At 44.6% G+C, this 12436-nt stretch overlaps 1 protein-coding gene and 2 pseudogenes across 8 annotated transcripts in view; 1 reads left to right on the top strand and 2 right to left on the bottom strand.

The window, feature by feature from the left end:
• The window catches only part of LOC117260087 (apolipoprotein(a)-like), a 195025-nt gene that overhangs the window by 19689 nt on the left and 162900 nt on the right, over nucleotides 1-12436 (top strand). For 5 of the 8 annotated variants that reach the window (XM_078167076.1, XM_078167077.1, XM_078167075.1 and 2 more), the window contains 2 exons: nucleotides 8191-8353; nucleotides 8464-8588. The exons of the other annotated variants lie outside the window; for them this stretch is intronic. In XM_078167076.1, coding sequence (XP_078023202.1) covers nucleotides 8191-8353; nucleotides 8464-8588 — 288 coding nt within the window. The remainder of the gene's footprint in view (nucleotides 1-8190; nucleotides 8354-8463; nucleotides 8589-12436) is intronic. 8 annotated transcript variants of the gene reach the window in all.
• LOC144462792 (uncharacterized) lies at nucleotides 3579-4584 on the bottom strand (annotated as a pseudogene).
• On the bottom strand, nucleotides 4637-6119 carry LOC144462791 (uncharacterized; annotated as a pseudogene).

The following is a 12436-nucleotide window of genomic DNA, read 5'->3' as shown; positions in this document are numbered from 1 at the left end:
ATATCCTCTTGACAGGGAATATTGTCCTTAGTTACAGGAATGTCTTTCTGTGAATAAACCTCAGAGAGTTCCACAAACTGGTTGCCGTGCAAGCTACTGATCTCTAGACCAGTCACAATGTGTGTGTTCACAACTGATTCATTCCCCATTGTTCGTAACGAGATGCTGATGTTGCGTCCATTCATGTTCAGCTGGTTTATCAGCGACTCTGTAGCAAAAGAAGCTGAGCTTCCTGGATCCAGGAACGCATACGTGGTCACTGTCTTGGTTTGTGCCTTGACGCACACTGGAATGATCGAAAGAACACAATCTTCCTTACCGGCCCCAGTGACACCAAAGGTTTCGGCTGTTTGTACAAGAGCACTTGATACAGATTGCTGTTCACAACTTTCCTCTGTTGAGTCTTCCTCAGAGTCTTTGTTTGTAATATGCAAAAGTGTGGGATGTAGTTTAGAGCATTCTTGACACTGAAGCTTCTGTTTGCAGCTGCTACTCATATGACCATGCTTCAGACATGCAAAACACAAACCTTTGCTCCTCAAGAAATCGATCTTGTCTTTATGTAGCTTGCTCTTGAATTTTTTGCAGACTGTGAGGCTGTGTTGTTCTCCACTACAATAAACACAAGGTTTGCTGCTAGCATCCACTGATACAGGTTGTGTTTTTGATGTTGTGTGTTTGTCGTTTTCCGCCTTGGGGGGCACAACAGCTGTTGTGAACACCTTCTTTGGTTTACGTGTCTCTGTGCATTGTTGTTTTTGTTTTTGTTTTACAGGATCTTTCGTGCTTATGGTGGTGTCCTTTATATTTCCATAGAGTGGGTGCAAGAGATACTTAACTTGCTGGTTCACAAAGTCAACGAAGTCCTTAAACTTAACTCTCTTCTTTGTCCTTTCTTGCAGGTCACATGCAGACCTTCTCCAAGACTCTTTGAGCTTGTATGGAAGTTTGTTTGCCAGCGCCTTTATATTAGCTGTGTTGTCCAAGTCTTCCATGTAGCTAATATCAGTCATAGTGTTAGAGCAGCCCGTGAGGAACAATGCAAAAGACTGAAGAGCAAGACCGTCTTCTGGCTTGATCGTCGGCCAATCCAGAGCCTCCTTAATGTAGGCCTCTGCGATCCTGAAGTCATCACCGAAGAACTCCTTTAACATCTGTTTTGCTTTAGTATATCCTGCTGAAGGTTCCATGTGGATGCAGCTCTTAACCAGCTCATGTGGCTGTCCACTTGTATACTGTAGCAAAAACTGAAGGCGATCACGATTGTTATCAGTGCGGCTTTCAATTCCATGTTCAATGGCTCCAATAAAAGATTAGTATTCCAATGGGTCTCCTTTGAATATTGGTACCATGAGATCTGGAAGTAGAGATGCTTTGTGATTCTTCACAAGATACTCTGTAATGTTGGCTTGCTGAGAGATAGCTTGGCAAAGCCCTTCAAGCACTGTCCCTTGCTGGTCTTTGATTTCAGTCTTTGGTGCAGATGTGGCCATTTGAACTGTTGCTGGTGGAGCATTGTATTTAAAGCTGGATGCTTTAAAGGTGTCCTGTGATGGTAGCTGCATGGTAAGTTTTGTATCTGCCTTACTGTCCTTCTGATCAGCCTGAGTGATGCTATTGTCCTCTTGTGCGCTTTCATATTTCTGCAAAACTTCCATCTTGGCATCAGACTCAGCAAGCGCTGTCTGCATTGCATGCATTTCCTTCCTAGCCTTTATTGCAGCTTCTATCCTCTTTTGCTGGGCTTCAAACTCTGCTTCTCGTTGTTTTTCTTCAGCCTGCAGTTGAACCTCCCTGTATTTTTTCTCTGCATGCCACTCTGCTTCTTCCTTTTCTATGGCCAACTTTTCCTTTAAAGCTGCTGCCTTTGCCTTTAATGAGGCCCGCTCCATTTCCGCCTTTAATCTGACTGAAGAAGATGACGAGACTGAGCTTCCACATTGTGATGAAGATCTACCATGACGTCTAATGGCCACCTCTGATGACATAGACCTACTGTCTGCAGGTGCTACATGTCCCTCACACTCTTCAGCCTGCTCAGCACGTGTCAAAACATCTTTCATCCATCCTTCACATCCCCAAAAGAAGTCATCCATTAGGTCATTTTTTGGACCAAACCAACTCTTTTGATCTTCCACATATTCCTCCTCATCCAAAAATTCCTGCATGCCAGAATTAAGCTCTTGAAATTCTTCCTGTAAGCCACTAAAGTCAACGCAAAGCTTATTTTTTACAGTGTTAACATTTGTGTCGTCTTCCATTAATTGCTCGATTTGCCTCTTCAAGCTAGTTAACTGCGATAGCTTGGACCTGTGTGCCTGGATTTGTTTAGCCTTACGCTCTTCAGCAGCCTTCTCAGTCATTTTTACTGTTCGTTTTCCACTCTCTTGTTCATCCATAATAGAGCAAAGTTCCACTTTTAATCAATAATAATGTCAACAGCACCGTAGCGTTCCACTACCTCATTCGACAGAGAAACTATCCTTTTTTCCTTTTCGTTACTCACGTACATCGGCGCCTGCCGTCCTCTGTAGACCCGCATCAATTAACGATCCGTCGCCGAGCAGAAACGTGTCGGTCGTTATCCTTATCTTCCCAAAGCCTCCGTGTTGCTTCCTTATCCTGTGATCCGCTTTCAGTCAGGCCGTTCCAGGTTGTGTCAATCCGTAAAGAGCAAGTTTTTTGACTAGTGTAGTCTCCTAGTTAATGAAGCCTAAGCTTGACGCTCTCATATCCCTCTTGTAATCCACAAAAATGATACGAAAAACTCCACAGGATCCTCTTGATTCAGTTCAACTGTTTACTTCAAAAAATAAACCACGGTACAAAGGTTATCCACACGAAAACAAAAAAGAGAATAAGATAATGACAAGAATAACGAGGTCAAAAAACTGTGTGGCTCCACTCCACTTGCCTGACTGCCTGTCTCATGTGGTAACCACACCCACCACGATACTTCAAGTATAATAAAGTAAGATAAGTTAAGATAAGATAAGATAAGTTTTAACAGGCAATTAAATATGCAAACTTACTAGAGAGCCTCAGTATACTCACTAATATCACACAAAACCTTACAATTGAGAATTTTTAACCCTTTAACTTAACCATACACATATTTTTAAATGTAAGGAATTAAACCATGAACTTACTACTCTGTATATATGAGCTGTAAATATTTTAACCTGAAATAGTAATTTTTGTCAGAATAAACATAAATTATCACCAGAAAATATGAACTTAAATTACCATCCACATATGAATGAAATCAGAATGAATTTAGGCTACTACACATTTAGTCCAGTGGGTTGTGAGGTGGGTATATGGCATATGCCACAGATGCTCATTCAGATTGGGATCTGGGGAGTTTGGAGGCCAGGTTGACACTTTGAGGTCTTTGTCACATTCCTTGGGCCAATCCTGAGCAATGTATGCATTGTGGCATGGTGCATTGTCCTGCTGGGGGGCCACTGCCATTGGGGAGTACTGTTGCCATGAAGGGGGGTACTTGGTCTGCAACTGTGTTTGAGTGGGTGGAACATGTCAGGTGGTATCAACATGAATGCCAGAACCAAAGGTTTCCCAGCAGAACAATGTATTGGAACAAAATAATAAAAGTTATTCAACTCACCTGTCAGTGGTTTTAATGTTTTGGTTGATTGGTGTATATAAAATCACCCTCTCACCCTCTTCGGGTGGTATCTGTATCATCCTCAAGCTGGGGTCCTTTACCAACCAGAGGCCTGGGAGTCAGAGGGTTCTGCACGGTATCTTAGCTGTTCCTAGGACTGCACACTTCTGCACTGAGGCTTCAGATGTTGTTCCTGGAATCTGCCGGAGCCACTCTCCCAGTCTGGGGGTCACTGCCCCGAGTGCTCCTACTACCATGGGGACCACGTCAACGTTGACCTTGCACATCTGTTCCAGCTGTTCTTTCAACCCTTGATCCCTCTCCACCTTTTCGTGTTCCTTCTTTTTGATGTTACTGTCGGCTGGTAGCGCACCATCTACCACCACTGCCCTCTTCTGGTGTTTCTTAACCACCACTATGTCCGGTTGGGTAGCAAGCAGCTGTTTGTCAGTCTGGAACCTTAAGTCCCACAAGATCTTAGCCCTGTTGTTCTCAACCACCTTTGGTGGTGTCTTCCATCGGTATTTGGGTACTTCAAGTCCATACTGGGGACGGATGTTCCTGTACACTATCCCAGCCACTTGTTTGTGCCTCTCGATGTACACTGATCCTGCCTGCATCTTGCACCCTGCCACAATGTGCTGGACCATCTCAGGGGCATCTTTGCACAGCCTGCACCTTGGGTCTGATCTGCTGTGGTAGACCCTGGCCTCTATGGCCCTTGTGCTTAGGGCCTGTTCTTGTGCTGCTATGATTAGTGCCTCCGTGCTGTCTGTCAGTCCAGCATTCTCCAGCCACTGGTAGGTCTTCCTGATATCGGCCACTTCCTCTATCTGACGTTCCTATGTACCATGTAGGGGCTTGTCCCTCCATGTTATTTGCTCCTCCACCTCTTTGCTCTCACCAGGTTTCTGTTGTCTAAGGCATTCACTTAGCAGCTCATCTTTTGGGGCCATCTCCTTGATGTACTTCTGGATTTTGGATGTTTCATCCTGGATCTGATGCTCATTAGTCCTCAGCCCCCCCCCCCCCCCCTTTCCAATTTGTGTATAGCCTCAGGGTGCTGGACTTGGGGTGGAACCCTCCATGCATGGTGAGGAGCTTTCTTGTCTCGATATCTGTGGCTTCTATCTCCTCCTTTGGCCAGCTTATGATCCCAGCTGGGTATCTGATGACTGGCAGTCCGTACATGTTGATGGCTCGGACATTGTTCTGACCATTCAGCTGACTTCTCAGGACTTGCCTTACTCTCTGGAGGTATTTGGTTGTGGTCGACTTCCTTGCGGCCTCCTCATGATTCCATTAGCCTGTTAGATCCCACGGTACTTGTAGCTGTCCTGGATATCTCCTATGTTGCCCTCTGGTAGGTCAGCTCCTTCAGTTCTGATCATCTTGCCTCTCTTTGATACCATTTGATCACACTTGTCTAATCCGAATGCCATCCCCATGTCCTTGCTGTAGATCCTGGTGGTGTGGATCAGTGAGTCGATTTCTCGCTCATTCTGTTCGTAGAGCTTGATGTCATCCATGTAGAGCAGGTGGTGTATTGTTAACCCCACTTTGGAATCAGTATCCATAGCAAGTCTTCCTGATGATCTGACTGAGGGGAATCAGGTCTATGCAGAACAGCAGTGGTAACAGTGCATCCCGTTGGTATGTGCCCCATTTGATGATGACTTGGGCAGTGGGCTTTGAGTTGGCCTCCAGGTTCATCTTCCACATTTCCATGGAGTTCTTTATGAAGGCCGTTAGTGTCCTGTTGATCTTGTATAGTTCCAGTCATTCCAGTATCTATGTGTGTGGCACCAAGTCGTAGGCTTTCTTGTAGTCAATCCATGCTGTGCAGAGGTTGGTCTTTCTGCTCTTGCAGTCTCAGGCGATTGCTCTGTTGACCAGTAGCTGGTGCTTGACTTCTCTGGTGTTCCTGCCAAATCCTTTGTGTGTCTCTCTCCTTATCTTGGCCGCCAGCCATCTCTTCCACAGAGGGTACTGGTTTTTATGTACTATGCCTATCTTGTATCCAAGCATCTCCAGGACTGTACTGTGAATCAGCTTGATGGTGTCAGTGATGGTCTAAATATATATATATATATATATATATATATATATACTGTATATACAGTATATGCACACACATATAGCTATATACAGTAGTTAGCTATAGCCATTTAGTAATTACTATTTTCACAGTCAGTTTCATTTTGCAATTTGACATTATTTAAAGCACCACTACTTTACTTTTATTTTCTTTGAGTTCTGTAACCAATCCATCTCATCTTCTGTGCTCAGCATCCAAGCCTCCCACCCTCATCCCACATCTGACCTGTTTCACCAGTAAAGGTGAAGCCTAATGAGGCACCACTGCTCCAGCTCCAGCCCTTACACAAATTAAGCGACACAAGATAGTGTTAGCATGAAATGGACTTACAAACCGCTAACAGTGCTAAAACACGGAAATTACTGTAAGAGCAATGTGACTTACCTCTCCCATGCAGCACAACAGCAAAAGTGGAGAGGTAAGGAGGGAGACACCCCTTTATAGGTGGGGTACCCCCAAAGGTGAACGTAGGGGTCCAAAAACTGGTTATCAAACACTCCAAATATTGAGTACGGAGGCCTAAGCATGTCAAGTAATAACAACTGAAACAAATGTTGTGGAATTATAATACTTATTACAAATGGACATTCAACTTTGTTACACATATTCCTGCTGTATAAATGACCCTGTTACATTTATATGTACAGTACAGGCCAAAAGTTTGGACACACCTTCTCATTCAATGCGTTTTCTTTATTTTCATGACTATTTACATTGTAGATTCTCACTGAAGGCATCAAAACTATGAATGAACACATGTGGAGTTATGTACTTAACAAAAAAAGGTGAAATAACTGAAAACATGTTTTATATTCTAGTTTCTTCAAAATAGCCACCCTTTGCTCTGATTACTGCTTTGCACACTCTTGGCATTCTCTCCATGAGCTTCAAGAGGTAGTCACCTGAAATGGTTTTCCAACAGTCTTGAAGGAGTTCCCAGAGGTGTTTAGCACTTGTTGGCCCCTTTGCCTTCACTCTGCGGTCCAGCTCACCCCAAACCATCTCGATTGGGTTCAGGTCCGGTGACTGTGGAGGCCAGGTCATCTGCCGCAGCACTCCATCACTCTCCTTCTTGGTCAAATAGCCCTTACACAGCCTGGAGGTGTGTTTGGGGTCATTGTCCTGTTGAAAAATAAATGATCGTCCAACTAAACGCAAACCGGATGGGATGGCATGTCGCTGCAGGATGCTGTGGTAGCCATGCTGGTTCAGTGTGCCTTCAATTTTGAATAAATCCCCAACAGTGTCACCAGCAAAACACCCCCACACCATCACACCTCCTCCTCCATGCTTCACAGTGGGAACCAGGCATGTGGAATCCATCCGTTCACCTTTTCTGCGTCTAACAAAGACACGGCGGTTGGAACCAAAGATCTCAAATTTGGACTCATCAGACCAAAGCACAGATTTCCACTGGTCTAATGTCCATTCCTTGTGTTTCTTGGCCCAAACAAATCTCTTCTGCTTGTTGCCTCTCCTAAGCAGTGGTTTCCTAGCAGCTATTTGACCATGAAGGCCTGATTGGCGCAGTCTCCTCTTAACAGTTGTTCTAGAGATGGGTCTGCTGCTAGAACTCTGTGTGGCATTCATCTGGTCTCTGATCTGAGCTGCTGTTAACTTGCGATTTCTGAGGCTGGTGACTCGGATGAACTTATCCTCAGAAGCAGAGGTGACTCTTGGTCTTCCTTTCCTGGGTCGGTCCTCATGTGTGCCAGTTTCGTTGTAGCGCTTGATGGTTTTTGCGACTCCACTTGGGACACATTTAAAGTTTTTGCAATTTTCCGGACTGACTGACCTTCATTTCTTAAAGTAATGATGGCCACTCGTTTTTCTTTAGTTAGCTGATTGGTTCTTGCCATAATATGAATTTTAACAGTTGTCCAATAGGGCTGTCGGCTGTGTATTAACCTGACTTCTGCACAACACAACTGATGGTCCCAACCCCATTGATAAAGCAAGAAATTCCACTAATTAACCCTGGTAAGGCACACCTGTGAAGTGGAAACCATTTCAGGTGACTACCTCTTGAAGCTCATCGAGAGAATGCCAAGAGCGTGCAAAGCAGTAATCAGAGCAAAGGGTGGCTATTTTGAAGAAACTAGAATATAAAACATGTTTTCAGTTATTTCACCTTTTTTTGTTAAGTACATAACTCCACATGTGTTCATTCATAGTTTTGATGCCTTCAGTGAGAATCTACAATGTAAATAGTCATGAAAATAAAGAAAACGCATTGAATGAGAAGGTGTGTCCAAACTTTTGGCCTGTACTGTATATATATATATGTATATGTAAATATATATATATATATATATATATATATATACATATAAGTATATGAATGGCTGTTACAGCAGCTGTTCAGTCAGTTTCATTTTGTAATTTGACATCATTTAAAGCACCACTACTTTACTTGTATTTTCTTTGAGTTCTATAACCAATCCATCTCATCTTCTGTGCTCAGCATCCAAGCCTCCCACCGTCATCCCAGATCAGACCTGTTTCACCGGTAAAGGTGAAGCATACCGAGGCACCACTGCTGTAACTGAATCTGGCAAAATATGCCAGAGCTGGTCGGCTCAGACGCCACACCAACACGACCGTACGCCAGGCAACAATCCCGGAAAGTAAGAGCTACTGTTACTGAAAAATGTTGTTCTTGATAAAAGAGGGACCTATGGCATGTTGCCTTCATTGTTTGGTGTCTTTATCATTATTGCTGTCTGTTGTTTGTCAGAGGCCTGGTTAACAACTACTGTCGTAACCCTGACAATGAGAGGAGACCCTGGTGTTACACTACTGACCCTGACAGCCGCTGGGAGTACTGCGATGTGCCAAGCTGTGAGGATGCAGTCAGACCAGGTACACTAGTAATCAGTGGTGATGATTTCTCACCAGTTAACGTAACATTAATGACACCCTTCAATAAAGACAAGTGCAGTGCTCAATCAAAACATACCTGTCCGTAATGGGTCGATTTTTCGGATGTTTTCATCAGATGTTCAAGTCACTCCCCCTCCGGTCTGAGTGAACGCTGGCGCGTGTAGCTGCCACTGCTCTCCGGCTTTTTATGTCTTTTTAAACTGACATCTGGACTTTAAAATAGACTCTATTCTCAAGATAAGCATGTGTGACCTGACTAAGGTGGATAAGGCACTTTAAGCTTTTCCTAGCCTGGGTTCCCTTATAATACCAATTTTAAAATACAGGTACACACACAGATAAGTGTAACAAAATGAGAGATGTGGCTTCAAGATTCAAAATGTAGAGACGTTTATTTCACAATTAAAATAGGCCTATATCAATTTATATGAGTTCAAGTTAAAAATGTGAAACAAGTATGTTAACAATCCTCAATGCTATGCTGGCTCTGGACAACTGTGCTGCAAAAAGGATGAGACAATAGTTATTAAAAAGAAAAAACATGAGGTTTGAATAACAAGACTGACTGAGGGGGACCAGCAGGTACTCCTACTCTAGGCCACCACGTGATCCCGCCTTAATCACACAGCAAACTACAAACACACACACACAAGCACGGCAAACCAACACCCCTAAGTGTAGTGCAATACTTATCTGCATGCAAGTGTGCAACACCAACCAACCAGCACCCCCAGCAGTACAGTCCAGGTAAGAAAACTATAAAACAGCAAGCACAGAGACAGCATTAAACATGGGATTACAGTAGGTCCGTCTCACAATCTTATGGTCAATAAACAAGAAAATGACCCTGACACAGTACAAGTCAGCAGGGCAGAGGAAACAAATACAAAAACACTTTAAGCTAAAAGTCGAGCTTAAACAGTACTAAAGGCAAAACAGCAACAGACTTCCTCAAAACGTCTGCAACCAGTATTCGTGAAGCTCTGTATTGCAGTTCGGACACCTCTACAGGAGGGATTTAACCTGTCACACACCACACACGCTTAGTCCCTGGGACTCTGTACCTCAGGTAGGGGAATGCAACCCCCATCTACCCGTGGATTATTGTACAAGACCAGCGAAAAGGTTCTGAGGACCGACGGCAACAACACAGCACCCAGCTTAGCAGGAAGACAGCGTTCTTTCATTGTAAAACCCATCTCGTATTTAAGCTGCGGAAAACGGCAGCACAGTCAACTCACGCTACAGTGTATTCCTTATATGGCAAGGCCTGGGGGAGAGGTGACCAGCCAGGTAAAATAACAGGACTAGGCAGGGCAAAATGAGAGTGGCCGGAATTTAAAGGGGCCCTGCTACACATGGCAAAGTTGTTATTGTGACCTCGTCATACTTTCAAAACGATCGGACATTTCAGTAGTGAGTCTGTTAACTGTTTACCTGTGGAGTGTTGGCAGGCTTCCACTCCTCACCTGGTTGCTGCTACCTGCTGGTACAACATTCATCTGTTCATCATGTGGATTAACCGACTGGCTGTGAGTTTCATGCTCGTCTGGACTGTCCTGTCCATTATATCAAATCCATCTGGAGCCTTACCGTGGATTCCCACCAAAAGCTTCAACAGCCGACAACCATTCATTTTCAATGCAAGCTGGCGACAAAGGGCGTCAGGTGCGTCGACTGCAGCGAGTGGCGCGATGCCAGCGACCAGAGCGTCAAGTAGAAGTTGAGAGAAGCTGAACTTTATGCAAATGAGCAGTGCCGCTGCTGAAGCAGCAGCCAATTGCAGACCGAGATTCTCAAGGCGAGGCCGGGAAAAATTGAAAGAGAGGACGAATATGGAAGAGAAACATAACTCCTGTACCAGCTGGTGAAATTCCCTGTGGAGCTGCTGGGTTTGCAGGATTCTGTGGCCACAGATGGAGCGACTGCTCCGGGCACTGCGTTTCCTCAGCAAATACGCCGATGCAATACAAAGGAGGCTTCCGAAAGTGCGATCCATGGTGAAAGAGGAAACCGAAGATGTGCATGCTATATATATTGGCTACGCTTTTTTCCCTCCAAATAAGCTCAAGCTTATTTACCACCAATTACATTTCTCAGTGGTCCTACCTGCCAGTAGGAGTGTAAAATCATAATAATAAAAGACCCATAAAGGCTATATGACTGTGTTTATTAGCATTATTTTAATTGTGTAATGAAAGTCATGAATTATACATAGTGATGACATGAATGATAGTATGTTTGTTCATCCTTGTAAAGTGCACAGCCGGTCAGCCTAGATGGACACATCTGCAGCGCCCGGCCCCACCCCTTCGGCTGCTGCAAGCACCTACTGGAGCTGGTTGTGTGAGCGATGTCAGAGCGATCAGAGCACCCGCAGATGGCCATGATGCTTTTGGTTGGAATCCCCAGTTACTCCACTACATGGCTGCTGAGCTGCTCCTGCTACAGTTTCACCTGCCTGACCTGCCACTGATACTTCACCTCTTCCCGGACATCGCTCGCATTCCCCATCAGAAATACATCCACCGCGGATCCCGTCAGAGCTTCCACATCAATGACTCCACTGCCATAAATTCCATCTGGTCCACAACCCGTCATCCACCGAGGAATTCCGGTCGGACCGTTGACCGCAGTGTATTAGCCAACTTGGCCAGGTCAGCTAATGTTAGCACCGCCACTGACCACAGCGATGTCAACTTTGGACTATTCAACATTCGTTCTCTCACGGGCAAAGGACAACTCCTTTGGAACCTCCTCCTTGACCGTAAGTTTGACCTTCTCTGTCTAACAGAGACATGGCAACAACCCAATGACTTTTCCCAACTGAACGAGTCCACTCCACATGGGTTTGTTTACACTTGTCAACCATGTCACACCGGCAGAGGAGGAGTCCTTGCGATAATCTACCACAAGATGTGGAAAGTCTCACCTTTCTCCGTCCCAGTGTATGCATCTTTCGAAACAGTGGTCCTACACAGAAATGGTCCAACAAAAACTACAGTGTCCACTGTTTACCGCCCACCTAAACCCAACAAGGACTTTATTTATGACTTTCCTACATTCCTCACTCACATCTGTTCCCTTTCCCCCAATATAATTCTGCTTGGATATATTAATATACATATGGAAAACATCAACCACCCTCTTACTAAGGATTTCACTTCATGCTTGGACAGTATTGGATTACAACAGTACATTAATCTCCCAACACACTCAAAAAGACATTTCTTGGACTTGGTTTGCTGCTCCGGTGTCACTAACTGCTCTGCAAATGATTTCCCCATTTCTGACCATATGTTAATTTCATTCACCACGAAACTAACACTGTCAAAAACTAAACCACCACATGTCATCTCATATCGCAATATCAAAAACATTAATCTAAGAGCCGTCACATCAGGTTTGGAAACTCTCCCCAACATCAGCTCACCTGCCTCTACGGATGAACTGGTGTGTCATTATGATAATGGTCTTCACACTCTACTGGACTCACTTGCTCCATTAAAAACCCGGACTGTACCCTTCAGCCACTCTGCCCCCTGGTTTTCACCCCATCTACGCCAACTCAAAGCCACAGGACGCCAACTGGAACAGCTCTACAGGAAGACTGGTCTCACTATTCACAAGCAAATGTACCACAGCCATATTCTGTTTAACAAGGACTCTCTCTCCACAGCAAAATCACAATACTATGCTGAATTAATCAGTGCTGGCGATGGGAACAGTCGGGCACTGTTCTCACTGGTCACCAACACCCTCCGCCCACCGGACTCTCTTCCTCCACATTTTTACTCAACTGATTACTGTAACTCACTGATGGCATT

Source organism: Epinephelus lanceolatus, chromosome 4 (assembly GCF_041903045.1).
Source record: "Epinephelus lanceolatus isolate andai-2023 chromosome 4, ASM4190304v1, whole genome shotgun sequence".
In the NCBI taxonomy this organism is placed as follows: domain Eukaryota; kingdom Metazoa; phylum Chordata; class Actinopteri; order Perciformes; family Serranidae; genus Epinephelus; species Epinephelus lanceolatus.
The sequence above is the reverse complement of the archived record's forward strand: the minus strand, read 5'-3'. Positions and strand labels throughout refer to the sequence as shown.